The following is a 27,812-nucleotide window of genomic DNA, read 5'->3' on the forward strand; positions in this document are numbered from 1 at the left end:
ATCGCTATAGCTACTGTCATTTTATTATTCAAAGAATGATTTATTTGTTTCTTCTCAAAAAGTTTAAAGCCCACATGTCTAAATTTCGCAAAATTATTAATATAGGAAATTAATATTAATATAAGAAAATTATTTTTTGATTTATGGAAAAATATATAATGATTACATTTAACAAACGTAAATTTTTTCGAAAGCACGATGTTCATTTTTTTTTGTTTCCGCCATTTTACTCAGCAGAAAAAATTCTACTAGTTTGCTAATTTACCCAACCGTGTATCCTAAATATTAACAACTTAGCAATAGATTTAATCGGAGACGCCCTGTATAATCCAAGCAGCAGAGTAGATAGTTTACTATGAAGTCCTTTGAGGACCTAAAGTCTAATCCTAACATGAACATAATCGTATGTGTTTGATAGGAAGGTGATGTTATAGAGTGAAGTATAGTGCTCAAACAATCTGATGAAATAGATCAACTAAGTTCTATCAATTTGCACGTTCTTTTTATTCTTCTTCTTTCACCAGGTTGTGGCTTAAATGCTTTTAAATATGAAAATATTTAGTTGCAAATTCTAATATTAATAGTAGATCATTTAACATGAGTCTATTATTTGACTGGACACTATGTATGCTTAACACTGACCATGCTTTTAATTATACTAACAGATTTTTATATGAGCGTTTAGAGTACAGAAGTAATTTGATTGTCATATCGTTTTATTTGTATGTCACGGTTATACCAGGTGTTATTATATTTTATGAATGCTTCAAAGATTTTTACAGGTTTGGATATTTTATTGGAAAATTGAAATATTTTACAAAACACATAGTAATTACATTTTCTTTTCATTATAATTTACTTCCAAATTGTATCTTCAATCCACGAAATGTAATTTTTTACATTTGTATATATTGCAGGGGAGTTTGCCATACCACAAAATTGTCCGAAAGAAGTGACTCCTATGATGTTATACATACAGTATGGTTGATCCAGTATAACCTAAAAATAAACAAGTTATATGTATACTATTTTCCTATAAATAATATTTATATATCACGTTTCACTTTCGTCTCAGTCTCATTAAGCTAAGATCTGGACGCGCTATGTATACACATCAGTCAATAATTTTTTTGATTAGTTCAGACCTAGTTTTTAATAAATAGGTAATTCTGCAGTTTAGCGGCTTTTGTTAAAACTAACGAAAAATGGTCGGGTTTTTTGCAAAATGGGTGGATTTGGATATATATTCAAAATAACAATATGCCTTTAAAAAAGTCTTTCAAAACTGTCAACATTATTCCATATTCAGATATGTATTAAATATTTGTGAAATAGCTCAAAAATTATGCTGCCTTATACCCAAGAGCTATAAAAACAGCCTTTACTACTCTTTTATATTCATGAAAGTTTAATTTCTATTTGTTTGTTTACCAACATCATCAGTCTTGCCTGCAAACTTTCCCTGATTTTTTGGGGTTTGCCTTACATCTCTTAAAGTCGAGAAGTTAATTTGTATCGACTTCCTTTTGTGTTTCAAACTTTTTCAGGTAAAATAACTTACTATAAAGCTTGAACAATAAATACCGTTTGAATTTTACCGTTGATATATACGAAAAATTGTAAAAGATAAAACGTCTCGACGATAAGCAAAAATACAAATTTACTGATATATTATTCAAATTGACACCATTTTCAAACGTATAGTGTAAGAAGAAATATATGGTAAATAAAATTAGATCGTTTTGCCATCAAAAGCCAAAACATTTAATAATAGGACAAAATATAAAAGCAAATATTAAGGAAGCAGCCGCGTCAACGTCCATCACCTAATATTATATTTTTGCATATCATATTATTTAAATAATTCATCAAAAGTTGCTAACCCATTGAATTCACTCAACAAAGGACTTAAAAATCAAAAATATATTAATATTTCAGAATCACAGCATGCACATAATTAGTTGCAAAATATATTTTAAAAATTACAAACCTGTATATATTTTTTTTTAGTTCACATGTATTGTATATACTAGAATAGAATAATAATTTTTTAAACAAAATGCTATTTAGTTTATATAAAAACAATGTACTTTTCAAACACATCAAGCATCATCCTACATCTCGCTTTTTCCTGACTTATAGCAAAATAAGTCTAGTCTTAGGATAAAATTTGTATGTGGCATAAGGTTCTTCATCAAGTCTCGAATTTTCAATCAAGAGCTAGAACAATCATAACTAATTTGCGTGTGTAAAATACGTCCTTCCCTAAATTCTCAATGAGAACTACAACTAAACTAACTACTCAGCGAATAATCAGTGAAAAGTTATTGACTTATGTAATGGAACTTTTGGAAACACACTTTTGTCACTTAAAAGTGTATTTCTGTCATTAGTGGGTTGGACCCACTAATGACAGAAATACACTTTTAAGTTAGGAACACACTCTTTTTATTGGCATCATTGATGAAACTGATACACTAAACGTAAATATTGAAGCCTAAATAAATTCAAGAAATAAACCTAAACTACAAAATAAAAGCAAAACGGTACAACAAAAGCGAAAATAATTAATTAATGCATTTACAGTTTATTTTATTTTAAGTTATTTTCTTAACAGTATATATAGCTATTACATACAGGGTGTTCATTTAAAAACCTCTCACCACGAATTTATCACAAACCACTGTTTAAAAAAAACGCCGAAATACGTCAAAAGGTTTGTCAAGGGGGACAACTTTCTAACCTAAAATTACTTTCACCCTCTGTCCCTCAGGGTCATCCCCTTAAAAATTTTAAACGGCAAGGGGTATCGAGTAATATCTTGTTTAAAAGGTCTTTCGAAGTCTTTCATTTTGACGTTTGATTTTTTTAAATCGGTCGATTCGTTTTCGAGAAAATTAGAAAAATCTTTGTCTTAATTTGTTCAGATAGAAAACAAAAACATGAAAATATCAGTTTTTATTTCCATAAGTGTTCAAAATGTTGCTCGTTAGGGTTTGCCAAATCTACAATTCGTTTATAATTTAAAACGGAAACTACCAACATAAAAAGGAATTCCGAAGATTAGACGTGGAAAAAACTAAATAACAACTTGAATTTTTTTCCGCATTCTTTTCATCAACACAGATATCCTGGGCGAACTGTATTTATTGTTATACCTGCTTAGTTATTTATAGTTGCTAAGAAAAATAAAGAATTTATTTTGCCGTCAGTTACATTTGTGATAGTCTTGGAATAGTGGAAATTTATTTGTTGAATTGAAGGTTTTATTTCCAAAATGGTTTACACACTAGCCGAAAGAGTGAAAATTATTCTAATTTATGGTGCCCAAAATCAATGTGATCGGCAAACTGCCACGTTTAATGCCAGACATCCGGAGAAGATAACTTTGCATAGGTATGTTTTGGACCTTGTTACTAAGTTTACTGAAACTGGATCTGTTGCAAATAAAAAACGTGATAATCGGCAAATTTTGGATGAAGCCGCTCAAGTTGAAGTTTTGGGTCATTTTGGAATAAATCGTTATACTTCATTACGCAAAATTGTTGCTGCCACTGGTATTTCATTAGGCTCTGTTCACACAGTTACCAAACTTCATAAATTTCATCCATTCAAAATAAAAATATTGCAAGAGTTAACCGAAGACAATTTCGATAGGCGAGTTGAGTTTTGTGAGAAAATGACTGAAGCGATTAATGATAATACTATGCATGTAAAGAATATCTGCTTCAGCGATGAATGCACATTTTATCTAAATGGATTTGTTAATAAGGATAACTATAGATATAGGAGCAATGAAAATCCTCATGCATTTGTAGAAGGGCATACCCAGTACCCTAAAAAAATTAACGTATGGGCAGGCATTTTAGGAAATAAAGTGATTGGGTCAATATTTATTGACGGAAATTTAAATGGAGACATTTATTTGGATATGTTGGAAAATACCATCAATCTGCTTATCACTGAATCTGTTGAAAATTAAATTGATTATGATGGAAACCCTATACTTGATGAGGCTAAAAGATATTTCCAGCAAGACGGCGCTTCTATTGTTGTTGTTGTTGTTGTTCCGCTAATGTTCTTTCCGTTCGGCAATGGCTAGACGACGAGTTTTCAGATAAATGGATAAGGCGAAGGGGACCTATAAAATGGGCTGCTAGATCTCCTGATATAACACCGTTAGACTTTTTTCTATAGGGTCATTTGAAATCTATTGTCTTTACTCCCCAACCTGAAAGTTTGGATGAACTTCGTCAACGCATCATCGACAGCTGCCATGATATCCCACAACATGTTTTTGAAAATGTCCGTCAGGAATTTGAACATCGCCTATATCATTGTTTGGCCAAAAACGGGCAACATTTTGAACGCTTATTGAAATAAAAACTGATAATTTTATGTTTTTGTTTTCTATCTGAACAAATTAAGATAAACAAAGATTTTTCTAATTTTCTCGAAAACGAATCGACCGATATAAAAAATTCAAACGTCAAAATAAAAGACTTTGAAAGCCCTTCTAAACAAGCTATTACTCGATACCCCTTGCCATTTAAAATTTTTAAGGGGATGACCCTGGGGGGCAGAGAGTGAAGTAATTTTAGGTTAGTTGTCTAAGTTGTCTCCCTTGACAAAACTTCTGATGTATTTCGGCGTTTTTTTAAACAGTGGTTTTCGATAAATCCGTGGTGGGAAGTTTTCAAATGAAAATCCTGTACATGAATGTATATGAACTGAGATTGTATTAGACGGTTAGACTGACTGGATGTGACAAACTTAGGTGAATAGATCCTTCAAATTATGACTGAATGAAAACTGACAGGAGACTGACATCAAAGATTGTCTGACAGAACGGAACTGAGTCGTGATTGATTTCTGATGTGAATACTCCTTTTAAATATAAAAAAATATGAAAAATAGATACCTGAATAGGTCCACCAGAGTCTCCTTCACAAGTGTCATTTCCTCCTTTTAAATTTCCAAAACATAACATCTGGTCTGTAATACCCTTAGGCGCTTCATATTTTTGTAATTTAATTAACTTTTTACAATCTTTTTTGCGTACATAATTCAGGTCTACTTTAAGTAGTGAATTACTGATTGTAGAACTGCCTAAAATATAAACCACATATTATTATGAAGCCGCTAAACAAACATTAAAAAAAATACATTTTAATTATTTTTATTGAACTATGTTATCACTTATAATTAATAGTAAATTATGGTAGTCGTAACAACTAGGCAAAAGAAAATAAAACAATAAAACAAAGGGTATACCTCTTTAAATCAGTTAATTAACAGTTAGTAATTATAATTATATGTTTTGTCCACTTAAAAGTCACGACAATTATCAATATTATAATATATATATATATATATATATAATTGTTAGTTTGTCAATAATTACTGACCTCTGGGTATTTTTTTTTTATATCAAGACATCTTTGGTCTTTACATCAAATCAATAGATTTACTATATATATCTGACAAAACTCATAAATTCATCTTAGAAGTGGCATTTTCCTGGCATTCCCAAGAAGACAGTAATAATACTAAAACAGGGAAATCCAATGCAGCTGAGAATTTCTGACCTATTTCACTTTTATCCATATCATTTAGATGTTTTACAATCTATTAACTATCTTAATAAAGATTATTTAAGGATATTCTATTCTCAGAAAGTCAACTTTATTTCCGTAAGAGAAGAAAGATGACAATGGGTATACTGGCTCTAATTTTTTCGTTTCGAGAAGCATTATTTTAAAGTACGTATTATACTACAAGAAATCTTGAAAAGACATTAGATTGCGTCAAGCAATCATATGGGCTTTACCTATGTTTTTACTAACCAGACCGCCAATTTAGTAAAGACATATTTACGCTACAGATATCAAATGATAAGAGTGGGTGAGGGTGTGAACCGGAGCGAGTGGTGAATGTTGGCGTACCATAAGGTTCAATATTGTATTGTAAATATTTACAAGCTAATAATCAGAATGTACAATTGCAACGTGCCCTGTTTGCTGATGATCCTACTTTTTTGCTGTCTGGGGATACTGGAATTAGCATGTATGCTATGTATAGTTGCATAAAAGTAGGCTGAATTCTGGTTTGTTTGAATGTCGCTCGACAAATTCGACTGCTGCTAATAAATTTGTAATGCATTTCAATCAAAGCAGACTCATATTGATGTAGTCGCAGAGAACATTTCCTATAATATCTGGAGTCTTAAAAGACTAATCATATGTATTTATAATGCGTATGAACCTTAAAACTGTTTATTTTTCCCTTGTACATTTGATATTTTATTATGGCGTAATAATTCGAGTACATTCGGCAACAAAGATCGGTAGACCTTTTAAACTGCAGAAAAGATTATTTAGAGTTAGACAGTCCTTCTCATATCTCTCATATATCTCATCTATCTATCTCTCATACCTCTCACATTGAATTTTAACTATATCCAAAGATAATTATACTAACGAACTAGTTTACTAGAACGACTAGTTTACTATTATTTTCTTTGCTATATCTCTACAAATGTATAAAATAATTATGTTACCCATTGGAATATTCCTCCTTACAACACTAGTCTGCCAGTAGGTTCTAGATATTTGCTCTTTAGTGCGTTACCAGAGGGATTTAACTTCACAAGAGATAGTCTTTACTCTGCAGTTGGATTTTTGGAAAAAATCTATATATTTAAAAAATAACAAAAATGTAAAAATTGGCCAAAACCAAAAATTGGTATTTTATTTTGATTTGGTTTTGGATAATCCGCTGTCCGTTTTCACGAGTGAAATTTTATAGTTTTAGTACTCTGACTGTTTGCATAAATAAACGAGTATTGAGTTAAATATTTTATACATACGAGGGGAGCCTGGAAAAAGTCCACCTTTACCGTGAAAATGGCAGCATTCGTTAATAAAAGCCAGTTAATGTCATTGCCTAACTTTGATGCTCACCCAAATTTCGGCCTAAGAAGACTGCAGGAAAAAGAGATATCTCCTAGGTTTGCCTCATGCGTCTCATTAAAGCCAATCTATGGGAACCAGCTCGTTTTCCCCATTCTCCCACGCGTCTCATCGTCTCGTCTCTTTCCCTACCTCGATTCTCTATTACTCTTACCGTTACATGTTCTCCGTTCGCAGGTTCGCGATTGTTTCAGTGTTGATTTTTGTTTAGTTTGTTGATTTTTGCGCTCTACGCTTCTGCATACATGCCAGTCCGAGAACATAATTGTGGGGATAGCGAACTTCCCATACAGAATTTGGCCCACCTAGCACACAACCATTTAGGACATGCACTTGTTGTATAATTATCATTTGAGTGGTTTGGACATTGTAGCCGGGAACTTTGAACCACGGTGGCTGCCGCGTTTGCTCACGGTAATATTTAATTAACATTTCAACAAATTTAATTAACAATTTTTTAGTTTTATAATTAAAGTATTAACATTTTCAGTAATATGTTGGTGTAGTTTAGGGGCATGTCTCAGTTTAGGCATCGATTAATTACTTAAGACGAAATTTTGGTACTCATACAACTTTATATGCCTGAAACAAAAATAGAATCAAAACGATGTACTGCAAAAGGGGAATTTCCGAATGTTTTTTGGGATAGTCGAGAAGTTATATTAGGTAATGGATTGTTTTCAAACAGGAAACAAGTATTACAAGAATATAGTATACATCATTACTGGCCAACCTGAAGGTCGAAAAAATTAAAAAATTTACAAATCACGGTTGCATCTGCTTGGAATTGGAATATAGGAATATCGCTAATACACTTCTTTGTTGACTTGCCAAGTAATCGTGTAGAAAAATAAAAATACATTTAAACAAACTTAGGTCTTGCATCTTTGGTCGACTAAAAACTTTTCAGATATATTGCATAAGGATCGATCAAACCAAGATAGGTATCACAAAACAGTTTCACCTACTCGACACGAGTTTACTACTAGCTATCAAAACATGTATCGAGAATAAAATAAAGAGTTTTGGTTAGTGTTAAAACTGGTTTGTGATTTGCGTTTCACACCAAAGGTTCCAACCGTAGGACCACAAATTGTTTCACAGACATTCAGATAGTTCCTCTTTCTAAAGTAAGCTATCCTAAGATCATCAGTCAACTTCGCCGTGGTCACAGTTGCACAACAGCACTTGTAAATGTTACGGATGATCTCACCGGAGCACAAGACGAGAGCAAAGCGAGCGTATTGGTGCTGTTAGATTATTGACGTGCATTTGATCTACTGAACTATTATATTCTGTTAGTTATTTTATCGTATTGTGGTTGTGGGGTTAGCGCCCAGGCTTTAATTAGGTCTTTTAAAGTAACAGGACAAAAAAACTCACACTTCCTCAAGGAAGTGACGATCTACACGGCTAATTTTATTACATCTTTAAGTTTTGTAAATATCAAATTTACGTTAATGACACGCAAGTATTATACTTATTTAGGCCGAAGGATATTGCAGAGACAAATTTTTAGGTTAATTAAGATCATCAAACTCTATACGCTATATGCAGTATCTGAGAATCACTTACTAAAATTAAATCAGTTGACTTACTTTTCTGCAGCGACAAATTTTCTAATGAATTACCATTGGGCAGTGTAATATCTTTTCCAAAAACTTTTCAAAGAACTTAGGGTTAATAATCGAAAAATAAACTTAAATTTGATGAGCATGGTACATCCTGTATTAAAAGGTTTTACTCAGCCCTAAGATCCCTTTTTCCCCACCGACGTTCGTTAGAAAGGACAACGAAGGTTGAATTGTGTGATGCACTAATGTTATCACATTTCAACTTTGCTGATCTCACATTGCAACAAGCGTTTATAGGGCATATTTAAATACAACTGAGATTAAAAGAGTGCAAAAACTAAACATTTTTTGTATATAAGGGGTTCATATAAGCTTAGGGAGCTTAGTTGGCTTTCTACAAGTACAACAGAACTACGTTCTATAAGGGACGGTGCTGGGGGCGGTTCTGCGATGACGTTGAGGGCACACCCTCCGCAACGCGACTGTGCGGAGTGCTGTCCAGGGAGCCTGGAACTGGGGTGGGGTCGCTGTCGCTTCCGGATGGCGGCTTCGCTGCCGGTGAGCGGGAGTCACTGGAGGTCATGCTGCACACTCACTTCCCAGACTCCAACTCATCTCGCGATCCTCCTAGCTGTTCTCGGGCTCCGATTCGCTTGGAGGAGTTCGGGACTGCGGGGGGGGGGGAAGGGTTGCCTGCGAGAGGGTGAAATGGGCAATCAGGACAGTCCCCCCCCCTTCAAATCTCCGGGCATGGATGGATTATATCCATGCCTTTTGCAAAACGGGTTAGGAGTACTAACCCCACACATAGTCAGACTATTCAGGACGTCCCTTGCTCAGGACTGCGTCCCAAAGTTGTGGCGTCGGGTGGGAGTCGTCTTCATTCCGACGCCCGGAAAGGGCGATTTTACAGATCCTAAATCGTACCGACCTGTCAGCCTTACCAGCTTTATGCTAAAGGCGATGGCGATGCTGAAGGCGAAGGGGCGTTCGACAACGCCCCTTTCGCATTAATCTGCCAAGCACTCGAGAGCCGCGGCTCGGAACCCTGTTTGGTTAGTTGGATAGAGGCCATGCTCTCGAAACGTCATGTGTCTGCCCAGCTCAACAACGAGGTTGTCGAAATGTTGGCGGCTAGGGGCTGCCCGCACAGAGGAGTGTTGTCCCCTACCTTGTGGTGCCTTATGGTCGACAGCCTGATAAATCTTTTAAGCAGTGCTGGCCTATACACACAGGCCTACGCTGATGATCTGGTAATCCTTTGCCCGGGGAAAGACGCCGTCTCAATGCGGGGCCCTATGATGAGAGCTCTGCGTATGGTGGACATATGGTACCTCTGGGGGGGGGGGGGGGGGGTCTTAGGATTAACCCTAAAAAAGCAGAGCTCCTACTATTCACGAGGAGACGTAACTTTGGCACGCCCCCTGTTATATCTCTGCATTACTCCATGACAGTTCGATTTCTGGGAATCAAGTTAGAACCCAAACTCTCCTAGTACGATTATGCAGACACCAGAATGAAGAAGGCCACCTGTGCGCTATGAGCCTGCAGGCGGGCTTTCGGCAATACCTAGGGTCTGTCTCCTAAGATCCTTCACTGGATCTACTCGCGTATTGTGAGACCTCTCCTCACGTGCGGGGCTGTCGTTTGGTGGCCATGTGCGGAGAAAGCGAAAATTCGTGCTCAGCTAGACAGAGTCCAACGTCTTGCATGTCTCAGCATGACGGGTTCCATGCGGACGGCGCCAACTGGAGCGCTCGAGGCTCTGCTGAGTCTTCCGCCTCTGGACCTCGCTGTGCGGTTCGAGGCAGTGGGAACTGCGTGCAGGCTGTACGTCCTCGGCGAGCTGCGTGCTGGCGAGACCGGTCACGCAAAAATTTGGTCACGGGCCATGCAGGAATGTCCTCTCCTTCTGATGGGCAGTGACTGCATGGCTCCAGTGACTATGGACTGCGAGGGATTCGTGACATAATGCATAAAAGTCCTGAAAAAACTGGTGCAGGTTGGCTGCAGGGTCCAGCTCGTCTGGATACCTGGCCGCGCAGGCCATGCGGGTAATGAGGATGCGGACTCTCTTGCCAGACTGGGATCCGCGAATGTGCCGATGGGGCCGGAACCCATAGTTGGTATCGCCAAATGCGTTGCGGTCTCGTCAATGAAGGGTCTGCTGGACAAGTGGACCCACCGAAGATGAACTGAGTCCCCTGGTATGAGACAGGCCAAAGCGCACATAGGTGGGCCCTCTGCCTCTCTCACCAAAAATGTACTACGCCTAAAAAGACGCGAAATTCGACTAGTGACAGGTCTTTTAATCGGTCACTGGCACTTAAGAAGCCATCTCCATACTATCGGTATTGTGAACAACCCGGAATGCCGATGGTGCTGTGAGGAGGATGAAACCGTTTACCATGTAGTCGAGGAGTGCCCAGCACTCACGCGCGCCAGGTTCAAATACTTGGGTAACACTTTCAGTGTACCGAGTGACTTTAGGTCCTTCAGACCAGAGAGCCTTATCGGTTTCTCTAAGGCCGTTGGGCTCTGGTAACCCCCGGTGGGGCATGACGGGTCCATTAGGAGACCTATATGCATAACTGCCTTGGCAGCCCACTGTTTCGACAATTTAATTCAATTCAAGTACAACAGGAGAATATTGCACTCAGCTTGTTTTTTAATAACACTGTTAAATATAAATGTCCTAAATATAAATTTATCTTGATAAAAAAGTAGTTTTGCGCACTAGTATTCATAACCTTAACATACTTTATAGCATATATATATATAGGAAGCATATTTTTATAATCATCAAGTATAATAAAAAGTCTTTTAAGAAAAGATTTTCATATAACATAGCCTCCAATATCACTAAATTTGAAATTAATAAATTTAATTTATTAGTTGGTAGTACTAAAACTAGAATCAGGCAGCAACTTCTTCGCCAGGTTGACAGGATATGGGGTTGGTGTGCCGACTGATAACTGTTTTTGCATTTATTTCTTTATCTCATGGCACATGTATACTCAGGCTTTAACAGCCCCCCCTTTAGGAAAGAAGCTGAATACAAAGCCTTTTGTTTCAATCTAATATCTATATTTTATATATTTAGAATTGATATGATTATGTCAATATTTTTAGAAAATAAAATTATTTATTATTATCATAATTATTATTATAACTGTAATTGTCAGGAGATAAGGAAGATCAGGTTTGTTTAAGGCCTCTGAATAGGAAAGCACGTTTAAAAATGTCGAGAGAGAATTGCAAGACATCTAAAAAATTTGCATACTTACAAAATGAAGTTTTTCCAAACCCTGTAGCAGTAGCTATACTAAAGTTTGACATCTTAGTATTTAGACAAGCAGGTCTAACAAACTCTGTAAATCTAACGGACGTTTTTAGAAATAAAATTGCAATATCGTGGTATTTTACTGGAGTTTCGAACTTAGGATGTACCACACATTTACTTATAGCAATTTCTTGAACATTGTATCCTGTTTCATTAAGGGTTGTTGCTCCTAATTTTGCTTTTTGAGGAGGACCTCTAAAAATTAAGATTAATATTTTTTAAAATTTTGCATTGTTATGGTTAGTTAAAAGCAGAAGCTTATGCGGATTGTATAATTATATAAGGATAAGCTTTTTGGGATATATCGATAATAAAATAGAAATACACTTCATTGACAAGGCAAAAAAATAATAATAAAGTTTTAAGATAATTACCTATAGGATTTACTACAGTGAGCTGCAGTAAGCACGTGTTTTTCACTAATTAAACTTCCTCCACAAAACCAAGCTAAAGGTTCATTTTCTGTTGGTCCAAAACCTATCACAGCCTAAAAAGGTATACACCCGATCTTTTTATGTTTTTTAGAACTAGTTAATACTTAAACTTAAGTGTTTAATTTCAGAGCAAATATAAGAGTGCATGTTTCAAAAAATGGCTTAAGGAGAATTATGAAGTGTTCAAATATTAGTTTACAATGTAAATTTTAGTGAACAACCATTCTTTTAATTTTACTGTACCGAAATATGCTTATTAGACAATCTTGATTTTGATTAATTTTTTTGACGCGTTTTTAGTCTTGACTATTTTTTGGGATTTAAAGTGCATGATATGCAGTGCGGCTCTTAATTGTTCCACCCTCCTTCTTATCTTTTGAATGAGTCTATGAAAAAATTTGAAATGTGGCACACATTTCAGTGGCAAGCTAATTACTACTTTTGGTCCCTAGCTCATTTTGCAAAACTTCAAAATGGCGTCCCGCCGTTAATAAAATTAAAAGAGAGGTCATGCGATACACCGTTTGAAAGCTCCCACTGGTTCTAGAATATTAGGTAATTACATTTACCCTTAGCAAAATGACAGCCTCTCAAAAGCTTATTTTTCGCATTTTTATATATTTTTATACTCTTTACTACACCTGAACAGGTATAGTAAAGAAAGTCATATTATTATCATAAAAGTTACTGTTCCACACAAAAACTTATTTGGTTTACCAATACCCTTAAAAGTGAATAATAGGGAAAGGAGAGAATATTTTTGCTATTTCGTTCAGTACAATTTTATTTGTCTTTATCTTCATTCAATCGAGATTTAATTCCTGATCCATGCCCCCTTGCTGAAAAAATTGAAATTAATTTCATTTATGGTGGAAATCGTAATGTACATGAGATGGAAAGAATTTTTAATGTTCGCTTTCCTGACACACTGGATAGTATGTCAAAAGTATATTCGCGAGGTAATTCAGAATTTTTTTGTTGCCAGTAGGAAGAATTAAGGGCGTCTTAGCTATCCAGAAGAAAAATAAGTGGATATTATAGCAGTTATGGTAAGAGATCCACAATAGTGTACTTCCACAGTTGGTGACATGAAAAGGGTACTTAAAAACATAAATTTTATCCGTATAAGATTCATATAATTTATTAGTTGATAGAAGAAGATCCTGAACAATATATGGAATTCTGCGAAGTAATGACCGAGACAATAGAACGCCAGCCTATTTATTCTAAGAACATTTGTTTCAGTGATGAATGTACTTTGTTTGAATGGTAACGTTCATAGACAAAATGCCCGTTATTGGAGCGACGTAAATTCCCACATATTTCGGGAAACACACACAATATCCAGAAAAAATTAATGTGTGGGCTGGCATATTAGGGAATGACATTGTTAGGCCTCTTTTTTTAGACTTAAATCTGATAGGTGACTTTTACTTAAACATGTTGGAAAATGCAGTAGAACCTCTGATGCTTGAGATAATTGAAGACAATCCTCATGAATTTGAGTTGGAAATAGTTTTTCAACAGAAGGGGACATCGCCTCACTTTAGCAGAAATATTATTTGAGAAAGCATATTTGACATATACTTACCCTAATCAGTGTATTGGTCGTCGAGGGCCTACCGAGTGGTCAGTCAGGTCACCCGATCTCACACCTCTGGACTTCTTTTATAGGGCTACTTAAAACAAAAAATCTACTTCACGCAGTTAGAATCTATGCTCAATCGACATCAAGGAGTTCTCCAATAGTCTATTTTACTATCTTGAAGTTAATGGTGCACATTTGCAACATTTTTTGTAGTGTAATAGTTACATTTCTGTGTTACCTAATGTGTAATTATTTGGAATAGAAATAAAAGGCAAAAAATAAGATTTTGAAAGGATGCCATTTTGCTTTGGATAGAAGTAATGACTTAATATTTGAAGATTATAAAGCATTCAGTGGAAGCATTCTTTCACAAACGATGTATCGCATGACCCCCCTTTCTATTTAATTTTATTTTTTAAAATGGCAGTCCGCCGCCCTTTTGAAGTTTTGCAAAATGACCTAGGGACCCAAAAGTAGTAGTTTTGTTGCTAAGGATGTGCGCCAAATTAAAATTTTTTGTATAAACGCATTCAGACGATAAGAGGGGGGTGAGACAATTAAGAGCCACACTGTATAATACGTTAGTAAATGTCCTAATTCTAGTTTTGCACTGAACCTGAGTTTTGCACTCTCCCACGTGTCCTTGATAATTAACAAATATACAGCAGCATTTGAATAGAAAAAAAACTGGATTATAGATTATTAAATTTCATTTGCTCATATAAATCAAACCTATTGAAAAATAGTTGTCATTTTTAATAATATTATTGTCGTTTGTTATATATGTTGTTTGTTGTTATATATTATTGTTGCTTACCTTTAGGGTAGGATTTAAATCTGATTTTTTATGCTTTAATCCAGTGTCCTTTAGTAATTCATATACCTACTGAGACTTCTATATCCTTAAAATAGTTTGACCTATAATAAAGAAGATAGTAATTGGAATTAACGATTGTAAAAAGTTATAATTACTTATAAAATTTCACTCAAATCCCAAAAAACAATCTCAATCTTAAGATTTTCTGGAATATATTTAAAATTATCACTAACCATGGTTTAAAATAAACATGTTTCCTTAATTTTTTACTATCCCTTTTGATGTTATATTGTAAAAAAAGTATTAATAAATAATTAAATTACATAAATCAGACCATAACCCTCTTTGAAAAAAACACTTATTAGTGTTCTTTTTGAAGTGTATGAGTCTTTTAAGAGTATTTTTTTAAAATTTGGATCAAGGACAAAAACATCAATATTTTTATCATTTAATGAGAAATTGACTTATTCCGAATAGCACAGATACGTACTATAGATGAATTTATTTGTATGTACCTTCAATATACTTTATGCTATTTAATCTACGTAAGACGAATCTGGGATGTTTACTCTACCGCTTTTGTTGTGTGGAAAAATGTATTGGGAAAGAAAAATTAACATTTATAAAACCTGAAAATATATTAAATATAGAAAGTATAAAACAAAACATACAAAAAAATATAAATAAAATATTTAAAAAAAAATAACTAAACCTACGCCTGTTGTTTCTTAATCCTGTCATTTGTTCGTTGCAAATGAAATACAGTTTTCAGTCTTCTTTGCACTTCTAAAGCCTACTTCACCTTAAATATACATTTAAAAATAAGCAAGTTAACAAATAAGAATAGTTTTCTCCTTAAATAAAATGTTATTTTGGACCTACTTATGAATTCACAGGTGTGTAAATTTTAGTTAGATATTTTGGAGTACATACTACAGTTCATAGTGTACATACTTACTCTTTAATTCACAGGATTAAAAACTTTGAATAAAATGATCCCATCTTGACAAATTATCATGACCTATATCGGGTGACCCAATAAGACTGTTCCTTTTTCTGTTTTTTCTGTTCCTTGTTTTTTTTATAACCCCTAAGTCTTAGGGGTTAGAAAAAGATTATTGGGTAAATCGGTCATGAATAATTGCTGGAAAAATTTTCAAGTTCGACAAATGATCACCAGAGGGCGTAACTGCCATCTCAAACTTTAAAATTGCATTTATTTTAAATTTCGAATAATAAGAAAAATTAGTTTTCTCACATTTTTAAAGAAAACTAGTTTATCTGTAAATTTTGTAAAAAAAAAGTTATTTCAAAAATAAAGATGATGGTGGGCGTTCAATAGTTTTTTCAACTTCTTAACGGTTAATTGTTATATGGCTACTTTTTCATGAAGAAAAAGTCCTATCGTTCCATTAAATTTTTTTTATTTTTTTAGGATTTTGGGTCATTGTATCAAAACCAGCCTCCTGGCAAAGAAGGATTCAACTAAATTAACTATATTTTGGTCGATTATTATTGCTCAATAAATGCTTTTTTCAACGATACCAAACTTGTTAAAATCGGTCAAACCATTAAAAAGGTAAAGCAGGTTATTGCAAAAATAATTGAACGCCAACCACAACAATCTTTATGTTTAAAATACCTTATTTTTTATACAAAAATTATAGTTAAACTTAATCTCTCTAAAAATTAAAAAACAAAAATTACTTATTATGAAAAATACCACTGATAAATGGTAGGCTATTATTTTACTTGAGCAGATGCTGCTTTATAAGTTTTGACATTTTGAAAGTTTGAAACTGGCTTCGATTCAGCGGAAGAAGTCCTAATTAAAGACTTTAACTTTAAAAAAAAATGCAATTTTAAAATTTGAGACGGTAGTTGCGCCTTCTGGTAGTTATTTTTATACCCTAAAAATATTTTCCATCGAATCTTCATGATCGATTTACTCACTAATTTTGTTGACCCCTAAAGCAGGCCGCACCTACGATACAAATGTTGCGCCACAAATGCTTTTCCACAGGACGATATTACATAGACCATTTTAGTTATTCAGGAAGTAGAGAAATATTATATGACCACACTTTGCAGGTAACATTCTATAGCAAGCTTGAAATTCATCATCATGATTTAATAATTGCTTTGATACTTCAAAATTTCCCTTTTTGGAACAACCATTATTATAGGGATGAACCCAGTAACGACGTTTTCTTCGGTTTTGACTTAATAATTGCTACATCATAAAATCAGAAGACGACGACATGGCTACAAATGCGAAACAGAACTAAGCCCTGATGTGCGTGCTTGTACCGCATTTGTGGCAAATGTACAAAATGTTGAACGAATTACGAAATGTCGTTAGGTTAAAATTATGTCGAAAGGCAAATGTGGCGCCACATTTGTAACTTGTGTGCGGCCGGCTTTAGTCTCTGCCAACTAGCCTTTTGCCTGACCTTCTCTCCTGCTTACTGGTTCACTCTGAGAATGAGAGCGTCTATAATTTGACCTCTCACTACCCCCATATCTCAAATTAAATCAAAATGTTTTTATTTGCTAAATATTCAAGACACAACATAAGTAATAAAAAATCATATTATAAACAAATAAGAACTTACACCGCTATTTTTAAAATCGTATGCATCATAAAGCATAACTGTGTGGTGCAGACTTTTAAAACTAAACCCAAACCTAGACAAACTAATAACTACGTCAGTTGAGGGCGGAATACCAAGGCATAGAATTAATAACCAATTATTATTATTTTTCAGTCTCTAACAGTCAGGGAACAAAACGAAGCATGACCGGTGCTTTAAGAAATCCGCGTCGGCAACGCCAAGGGATAGGACACCGCGGTGGCAAGGAGCAATATATTAGGCTTGACAATATCTAATTACAATATCTGACTTTATATTGGCATCTGTGACCTCTAACCTAAGCCTCTGTCTCTAAAGTGGTTACTTCGAACACCTCCTTTTGACACTTCTGTCTTCTCTTGTCTCAGTTCCTCTTGTCGTGTCCTCGCTCACCAGTGCTGTAGCAAGTTTTGCAAGTCTTGTGCTTATATAAAAACTTGCCTCGTTACCATGCCTCCGAGTTTCAGGAATACTAATGTCACTTACTCTCCTTCTCTCAATCTCCATTCGCTGATTTCGACTGGCACAATAATAATAATACACCAGAACCTTAAGTAAACATGTATTTCTTAAGGTAAAAAATCGTTATCGTACACATATAAAAATATGTTTTTTATAAGGGAACAGCCGTTTTCTAAATCTTCTTTTTTTTAAGTTCCTCTCTCTACAATACAAATCTGGCCTGTAGCCCGAACTGCAAGAAATGAGCATAAACTTTTAGTTCCAATACAATGAATTCGTATTATTAGAGATCAGTGGATCGTGGTACCTATACTCAAATAATAGAGTAGCTACCAATACAACCTTACCTATAAAAATATATCATCAAGTAAAATGCTTTTTATTGAAAATATCATAAAACAACAAACGTACTAGTAGAAAAATAGATCCCAGCCATGTATTATCAGTTTTATATCAATATGTATCTCAGTTTTATAGCACTGATAAATGTTATTTTAACGTAATTTTTAGACTTAAGAAAGACGGATTATATATGCTCACGATTAAAAGATCTATTATACGTACCATATGGGGAAACTCTCTTGGTCGTGTCACAGTACCACCAATAATTAGTGGATTTTCAAATATAGCGCATGTAGATATTGGTTTAGCGACTCTTCCGAACCTCTTTGGAAATGGATCATGAGCTACTTGATATACTTCCTTGCTATATTCTTGGCATTCTTAAAATATGATTCTATAATAAACTTCTTATTCTTGCAAAATAAATTTAGTTAATTAAGATTTAAAAGGTGCATTTAAGAGCCCTCAGATGCTTAGGAAAATAAACAAAAAAAGATTTGGCTTAAGCACAGGATCTAAAGAAATAAAAACTCTTTAATATGATTAAAAAAAACATTAAAGAAGTATAAAATATATATATAATCTTTTCTTGTCTTATTTTTGTCAATTCATGGCTATATTATTTGTAAATAGTATTGAAAATTTACCAATTTTTAATATTAAATATATACGTAAAATATTCAAAATTTAAAAATCTATCCCAATAGAAAACTTATATCTCTTGATATAAGTATATACATTGATTTTTACAGGTAATGTATGTAATATTTTTTGGCTTGGGCGTGCCGAAAAAACCACGTAATCCACGTCATGGAAATTTTAAACGTCTCGCAGTCGGCATTTTTGAGAGCTTAATATATGAAGGCTCTTAATATAGTGCCTTAATCAAATTCAAGATTATTTTTAACATTTAAAATTTATTTTATACACACTGCGACGACGCACGATACAGAATTTGTCCACAGAATCGAAATATTTCCCTGAATGAAGTAGGGACCAGTAGTACTACAAGTACAATTGTAGAACAATTAACTTCGTTATGCTAATACTCTATGTACAGGGTGTCCCAAATTCGAGGGTGACCATTGGAATCTCGGAAACCGTAAGAGTTACAGGGTCGGTTAAATGGAGGCAAAGTTGCGCAATTTGGAGCTTAATAAAATGACGTTTAAAAAATTTAAAAATTCCGGATTCTTCCGGAGTTATCCGAAAAAAATTAAAAAAATTGTCAAAATCGTTTTTACCGTCTACCGACTTTATTTAAAGAGACATCGGAAAACTAAAAACAGTTTTTCATTGCCACTTATGTCCTACAACATGACGCAAAAAAAAAAATTAATCCGACGTTTCGTTTTTTTCTCATCTCATTTTCTCTCGATTTTCTCATTTTTAAAAAGCATTTTTAAATTGCCTTTAAAATGAAGTATCGCATTTGCATGTCCGATTACTCCTTCTAGTACTTCCCATAAGAACTTCATGAGTGCAAGAGACAAAGATATATCAATGGGATTTCCAAATAAATTGATTTTATATAAACTGAAGCTATAAAATACTCTGTATCTGATATAGTTTTTTTAAAACGAATTCAATAAATATTTATCCTTTCCTAAAATAATATTTTGATTTTTTTTAAATTTATATAATAGGTCATGACAAAATGACATTAGCCGGTTACACTTAATAAAATAAAAGGACACGTTTTCATTGAATTAGTTAATAAAAAAAACTATATTAAATACAGAGTATTTTATAGCATCAGTTTATATAAAATTAATTTATTTGGAAATCGCATTGATATATCTTTCTCTCTTGCACTCATAGATTTCTTATGGGAAGTACTAGAAGGAGTAATCGGACATGTAAGTGCGAAATCCCACATGCTTTTAAAAAATATCGGCAAATTCTCGCTTACCAGGCAACTTAAATTAACGTCTTTCTTATGTAGCTTTGGCAATCAAGAAGAGACGTTCTTAAGACATTCTTTGTGATATCTGAAAACACGGGACTAGTATGGTACTATCCATTAAAAATCCCTTTCGTTGAATACTCGAATTACTGAATGACGAATTAGAGACGAGTCAAGGAGAAGGGAGGTGTAAATAGATAATACTCTATATTGTCGTGGTACTTGGGGAGACCACGAAAGAGATGGAATGGTACTACTACCATTCACAGGATATTACATGATATTACAATAAAAACTACTATATATTTTCAGGTCATATGTAAATCTTAACAGTATAGTCGCTTCGCTTTTGGTCAGTGGGGACCAGTTTCGAACGTTTAGGTCTTGTTGAATTAAAAAAAAATAATTATATGAATTATCAGGTGTACTTAAGCCTGGTTAATCGGGGAGGCCAAAATTTATATAGGAAGGAAAGAGAAGACCAGTTCTTGCGGTATCATATGCTTTAAAGAACCATAATGTATTTATATAGTCGCCTTGCATGTCAATGCAATGTGTTATATGTTAAATATCTATCAACATTTATTAATTGTATCCTAAATAAAGCCCAAATAGTAAATTTTAACTCAATCGGATCAATAGAAAACGAGTTACGGTAGTCACGTGACTTGTAACTCAAATATCAAATATCTGTCAAAAATTAATCACTGCATCCTAAATAAACCTCAAATATCAAATTTAAACCTAATCGTAACAATATCAATAAAGTTATTGTAGTCACGTGAGCTTAAAATTCAATATTTTAAAAATTTGTACAAAATCAATACTTGTATCCTAAATAAACTCTACATATTAAACTTAAATTACATAAAAAAATAGTTTTTATAGTCACAATACCTTAGCCTAAACCCTAGTAACAAATTACTATTATTATTTATTTCATAAATGTCTGTAAACATCAATACCCTCTGTATATTAAAAATATATATTTATTGCATTTACTAATACTTTTTTTCCGTATAATATATAAAAACAATTAAAATTTAATAAGAAATTAAATAACCCGTACGACTCTGTCATCACGATTGTTGCTATCAGACCGTAGCCGATCGAGAGTTCTAGCCGTGACACTGGTTTCGTGGCGTCAAAATTGAAGCCGAGATTTGGTGGCGCACGCCGTACAGTGGAATGACTAAGTGGAGATACCGCGGGACCTAATATTTTACATTTTACAAGATAATATATTTTTTTTATTATTACGTATTTTTAGGTATATGATAAATGTTTTAAATATTTTTTATTATTTATTTTATTGGAAAAATATACATAAACGGTGTTTCAAATTTGTCTACCCTCAAAAGGCGTGGAATTTTTGTCATCGCGATGCGGTCGTCGCCTCGCATGATTTCGGCTTCTGTTGTGAGGTATCGATGGAAGCGGGGATAAGTGTCCAGGCTAGAACTATCGATCGGCTATAGTCCATACGTAGCCGATCGATAGTTCTAGCCGTGACACTGGTTTGGTGGCGTCAAAATTGAAGCCGAGATTTGGCGGCGCACGCCGTACAGTGGAACGACTAAGTGGAGATACCGCGGGATCTAATATTTTACATTTTACAAGATAATATATTTTTTTATTATTACGTATTTTTAGGTATATGATAAATGTTTTAAATATATATTATTATTTATTTTATTGGAAATGTTCAGAAAAATGTTTTATGCAGATCCTTGATGATTCTTTTATCACTACGTCGTCTCTTTCAATGCATTCTAACCATCTTTTCTTTTGATCCGGGTCATTGGGAAAACGAAAAATGGTAACTCTCTCGGTATCTTTATAATTGCTTTTGCACCCAGGAATGCAACAAGAGGTAGGCATTATTCTAAATAAAATTAAGATTGTAAAATGTAAGTTAAAAATAAAATTGTTAATTTACCCACCTAATTTAAATACCGAATTTTTATTCTTTTTAAAACTCAAAGCGAGTATCAAAATAGTTTGGTAGTTTAAAATTTTAAATGCGTAATCTTACTATAAACTACAATAATAACTGCAGTAAAATATTATTTCGAATCAATGCAAAATATGTGCCCCAGCGCGGAATTTTTGCCATCGCGATGCGATCGTCGCCTCGCATGATTTCGGCTTCTGTTGTGAGGTATCGATGGAAGCGGGGATAAGTGTCCAGGCTAGAACTATCGATCGGCTACGATCAGACTCAAGCTTCGTACTCATATCGTTATCCTTATTTCACATACTGCCCTCAAAAATATAAATTTTGTAAATAGTTTTCGAGTTTCCGCATATCGTAACTACCAATCATTTCCACACATTTTAAGCCTCAAATTTTCAAAATTAAAAAGTCGGTCCCGGCCCAATTTAGCAATTGATGACAAATTTAATGACAGAATAACGCTGAGCCTGAATCCACATTGGTACGTAATTACGAGACCACGTGATTGCTATCAACCAATGAGAGACCCGAAAGGTGTCACGTACCTACGAGAAGGAAAACACGGATAGAAGTTTGTTAATTTGAACTATTCTTTTATAACTATTCTTTTCGAACTATTCTTTATTATTTACAAAGTTTGGTTAACGTTCAAAACCAATATGTGATCAATGACATTTAAATAGGTCTGTCTATAGTTGAATGGACGGCCAGCAGAATGTTGCTTAATTGTACGTTAAATTCATTGAATTTTCTATTTATCAAATTAGTATACTTTTTCAGTTACCATTCATTTTATCGATTTTAATAATAAGAGTATAAAAAGTTTGAACATGCCGCCATTTCTGAAAGTATCTAGGTAATATGAGATGCTTTCAATAAGATAATGAATAATAGTTTAAAAAAACTAAAAAAATACGCTTTTATTGCTAATAGAACAAAAAAGTAGAAAATAATTTTTAATTACAAAGAGTTTTTATTATAGTAGTAGAAGGTCAGACAATCAATATTAATTAACTCCCTCAAATAAAAATCATAATAAAATTTAACAGAATAACTGAAATGAAAGTGAAAAGCGTGGGGTGCATTTTACTTCATTTTCATAACTCTTCTTTCATAAATAGTTGTGAATAGAATAACTGTCATAATATATCAAGAACCCCGCGCTTTTTACTCTGATTTGAATTATTCTGTTAATTAGAAATTTTATTATATTTTTTTATTTGAAAGGTACAGGGAAAAAACCAGATATCACTTCCAGATCGTCACTTCTTATTGAAAATCTCGGTAGAGGCGCCATTGAATTCTTCGAATGAAGACGCTTATTTTAGAGTACTAAAACCGGGAAACAACCACCGTAGTCTTGCGTAAATTAGTATCTAAAATATAGCGTACCGAATAAAAACCAGCTTAGTCCAAACGTCCAGGGAAAAAACCAGCGATGTCATGTAAACAAACCGGCTGATGCAATATTCATTTTTAAAAAACGTGCCAGTATTATTGTAACCGCAAAAGTGTGACTTCTGGTTTGTCTGTGTGATTAATAATAAACCATTATAGCTAATAGTGATTCGGAGGGATCCGTTAAGAACAAAATTATGCCTTCAAAAAAAAAAAAAGCGAACCGGTCGGGTGTCAGAGGTCTCTAAAATGTTGAAGTTATCAACATTTTAGAGAAGTTATACTCGTGAAGCTGGACAGCCTTGTAATTGCTCAAGATTAAAGTGCCTTGAGGTACTTAATGAGGCGCAAAGAGCAGAAACATTGAGACATTTTAATGCTCTGAGCTGTCACGATGAGCAAAATTATTATTTAGCTGGTTTAATTACAGTCTTACCTGTTCAGCATAGAAGACCTCGTCAGAACGAGAATACTGCCAGTTTCCATGATGCAAGTTATGCGTATCGAGTTCGAGTTCGCGATGATGATATTCCGGTGTGTGCCAAAGCTTTTTGTTCTATTCATGGGATTACAAAAAATAAAATAAATTATATAAAGGAAAGCCTCAAACGAAGTGGTGCAGCTCCTAAGGACAGACGTGGAAAGCATAGTGCAACTCATTGGAAGCTGGACGACTTAACAAAAGGTTTGGTATGTACCACATCAAAAGTTTTAAGGGTCGTCAGAGCCACTATAGTCTAAAAGATACAAAAAACACCTATTTACCAGAAGAACTTACAGTCATAAAGATGTTTAACCTCTTTAAGAAAAAGCATCTAAATGCTAAAGTCTCGTATGAAACGTACAGAACAATCTGTAATAATAATAATATATAAATATTGCTTTTGGATACCCTAGAAGTGACACATGCGCAACGTGTGATGAATTTCAAATTAAGCTGAAAAGTTTGACTAATACTGATGATATTAGAGAATTAACCGTTATGAACGAGTTGCATAAAAAAAAAGGCTGAGGCGTTTTATTCAAGGAAAAGGCAAGCGAAAAAAGCTGCAAAAAAAGCAACAAAAAGGAAGCCATCTGCATTGATTTTGCAAAAAAATATTTTAATTCCTAAAATTGCCACTAACGACGTGTATTATAAACGTCAATTGTCTATGTACGCCTTTAATGTACTTGTCCTCTCTTCGGATCAATCTATTTTTTATACCTATCATGAGGGAGAGGCTAAAAAAGGATCAAACGAAGTTGCATCTTTTCTTCCATGTGATCAATAATTATTTAGACGACGATGTTGAAGAACTGCAAATCTTCTGTGACTCTGCCGGAGGACAAAATAAAAACTTTACCATTTTTCGATTTATTCATTTTGAAGTAAACAACAAAATTCATAATCTGAATGAAATAAAAATCACATTCCCTATAAGAGAACACTCCTATTTGGAATGTGACAAAAAAGTAGGATTGTGGGATTTGAAGAGCCCTTTTGAGGTCCCGGAAGAGTTCGAAGAAGTCATTAGGCATTCCCGCTCCAAACCATCGCCGTTTGTTGTAGTGAGTGTGTCACAAAATATGATACTGGATTGGAAATCATTTTTAGACACAATATATTTACAAAAATGTCCATTTAAATGCCAGATTTTGAAGGAAATAGTCGCATCATCTGATCATAGCCGCCTTATCTACTACCGTTCAACATACAATGGACCAGTTTTGTCAGGATTAATACGAAAACGCTTTGACCGAAATTCAGCTTTAAGATGCGGAGAATTTTTGCTGCTCGTTCCGGTATACGATGGTAAGTTATAAGAAAGTTTTAAATAAAAATGAGATGTATTAATTTTTGTAATTTTTTTACAGGTTCATTATCAATTCCAAAGGCTAAGTTTAATGACCTAATGAGCCTCATGAGGTTTTGTAGTCCAAAAGCCGTGACATTTTTTCAAAACCTGGGTCATGTCTAACTTACTTTATAATAATATGTTGATAAATAAACATTAAAAATTCCAAAAAATTAAATCTTCTTTTTTATTTCAAAAATAAAAGCAGCTGGTTTTTGTCGGTTTCAGGTGACATTGCTGCTTTTGTTCCTGCAAAACCCTGAGTGATGCAGATTTTTTTGCAATAAAGCCGTATTTAGTTTTTCCAAACCAAAAAATCTTAGTCATAATACTTTATAATAATATTAACTTCTGTTTTATGTAAACTACATGTTTATATTCGTTTTGGAAATAAAAATAATTGGTTTTGAACATTAAAATTCAATTTACTCTAATGTGAAAAGAAATGTCATATCTGGTTTTTTCCCTGTACCCTTCATTTGAGGTAATTAATTATGATTAATTGTCCGACCTTCTTCTACTATAATAAAAAAAATATTTTCTACTTTTTACTTCTATTGGCAATAAAAGCGTGTTTTTTTTTTAACTATTATTTTATATTGTTACCTATTTCAGTTTTAACCAAAACACTTTTTGCATGGGATTCTGTAATTTTTAGGTAAGCCCTTTGTTTTAAGACTAATTTTTTTACTACTTAGTTGTAATTTTATACCATTCTCTTTAGAATGTCTAGTTTAGGTTCGACCCCGGGTTGCGCCGATTTGAAATGTGGCTATTGTCGCTTTTTCATTAATAGTCAGTGCCAAAATTATTTGAAACACCAACGTTTCCAAGTACATATGGAGGAGAAAGAGAACCAGGGTTTTACGTTCGAGCTTTGCGCCGAAAGATTTAAGCCAAAAACACAGGAAAGTATATAACCAAATGTTGATTTCATTCATTTATGCCAGAAAACGTCTATGGGATCCGAGAATCCCTTTACAATAAAGTCATAAAAATAAATATGTAATTGTGGAAGGTCAAAACCGTATACTATCTCTTTAAATGTATCTCTTATTATATGTATATGCATATCTCTATAGACTAAAAGTCACGGATAGGCTTGACTGCCTCAAGTATCCGTAATTAGGTACCAATGTAGATTTAGCCGAGCAGCATCGGCAGCTGAGATATCATCTGTTAGCGGCCATATTGGATTTGTTCACCCTTGTCGTGACATTTAGTGAAAAAAAGCCGGAAAAGTGGACTTTTTATTTTGGGACCAACTAGCTCATTATGCAAAACTTTAAAATGGTTTCGGGACCCTATTTTAAAAAATAAAATTAAATAGAAAGGGGGGTTTTGCGATACATCGTTCGAAAGTTCCCACTGAATGTTTTATGGTCCTAGAATATTGAGTCATTACTTCTATCCAAAGCAAAATGGCAGCCTTTCAAAAGAAAAATCAATACTTGTAATAGCCATAATAAAATAATAATAGTTAGAGACAAATAATATTAACCCCTAATACTATGTCATTTAAAAATAAGAAATTTTGTGTTACGAGTAAAAAGTTGGCTATAATTCATTTATTCTTTGTTGTGTGACGTCAATTATAATGTTTACTTATCAGTCAAGTTAAGTAGATTTATGTCAAAATGAATTGCTCTCGGCGAAAATGAGTAAATTATTTACGTTATCGGTGAATGCCTTGGAAAGTTTTTTTTGGCTTCAAGAGTTTATTAGGAAAAATTTCATAATAATTTCCAACATCCTGTACAAAGGCAAACTAGAACGAAAACAGTTTTAAATGAAGAAAACCAGTTTGTAATCACCATGTCGGTTGTTGCAACACTGGAATTTAGTTTGTAGAGAACAAATAAGTAAGAATTTAGTAATATCGAAATCGTCCGGGGGAAAATATCGCAAGAAAAATAAATATGATACCTATCATGCACAGCTACATCTAGGCACAAAATAAAGCACCAGATTTTTTTTATATGTGTGCCCTTCACTAATGAACGTACGTTCTACAGAAATTATTTTGTAAATCTCCATCCATTTATTATGGATATATATTAAATTGATTTTTGCTATAAGTGACGTAGTACCCATACCCAATAAAATAAGTAACTCATTATGAATTCGTCACAACAATACATATTTTACTTAAATCAACCGGTATATATATATATATATATATATATACCGGTTATATATTACTTAAATCAACCGGTATATATATAAAACCGTATAAAATATATATATATATTTTATACGGTTTTACCTCAACAAGTTAGAAATCACTTTAAAAAGGACATATTTTGGACTTTTTATAATTTTATAATACGGCAAAAATATGAATTAGATATTTATTAGGCTTAATAGATATACATACTGACATGAATAAAAAAATAACTGATATCATCCAAAAAAATTTATATTGGTAATACTTACTCTCATTGGCAATTTTTTGTCCATAAAGTGGCATAAATAAAAAAAGCAACAACATGATCATTTCGTTCACTTTTTGCCACTATTACAAAAGACTTGCTTAATAATACGAAAAT

The 27,812-nt window shown here is 33.6% G+C and overlaps 1 protein-coding gene across 1 annotated transcript; it reads right to left on the reverse strand.

Moving 5' to 3' along the window:
* Nucleotides 1-773: 773 nt before the first annotated feature.
* LOC126742877 (serine protease snake-like) lies at nt 774-27,812 on the reverse strand. The gene is made up of 6 exons (XM_050449728.1): nt 27,700-27,812; nt 18,387-18,544; nt 12,263-12,375; nt 11,833-12,083; nt 4,922-5,109; nt 774-999 (listed from the first exon to the last, which is right to left on the reverse strand). The coding sequence occupies exons 1-6, from the start codon at nt 27,758-27,760 to the stop codon at nt 856-858; spliced, it is 915 nt and encodes a 304-aa protein (XP_050305685.1). The 5' UTR covers nt 27,761-27,812; the 3' UTR covers nt 774-855.

The sequence above is a fragment of the Anthonomus grandis genome, chromosome 12, assembly GCF_022605725.1.
Source record: "Anthonomus grandis grandis chromosome 12, icAntGran1.3, whole genome shotgun sequence".
NCBI classification, from domain to species: Eukaryota; Metazoa; Arthropoda; class Insecta; order Coleoptera; family Curculionidae; genus Anthonomus; species Anthonomus grandis.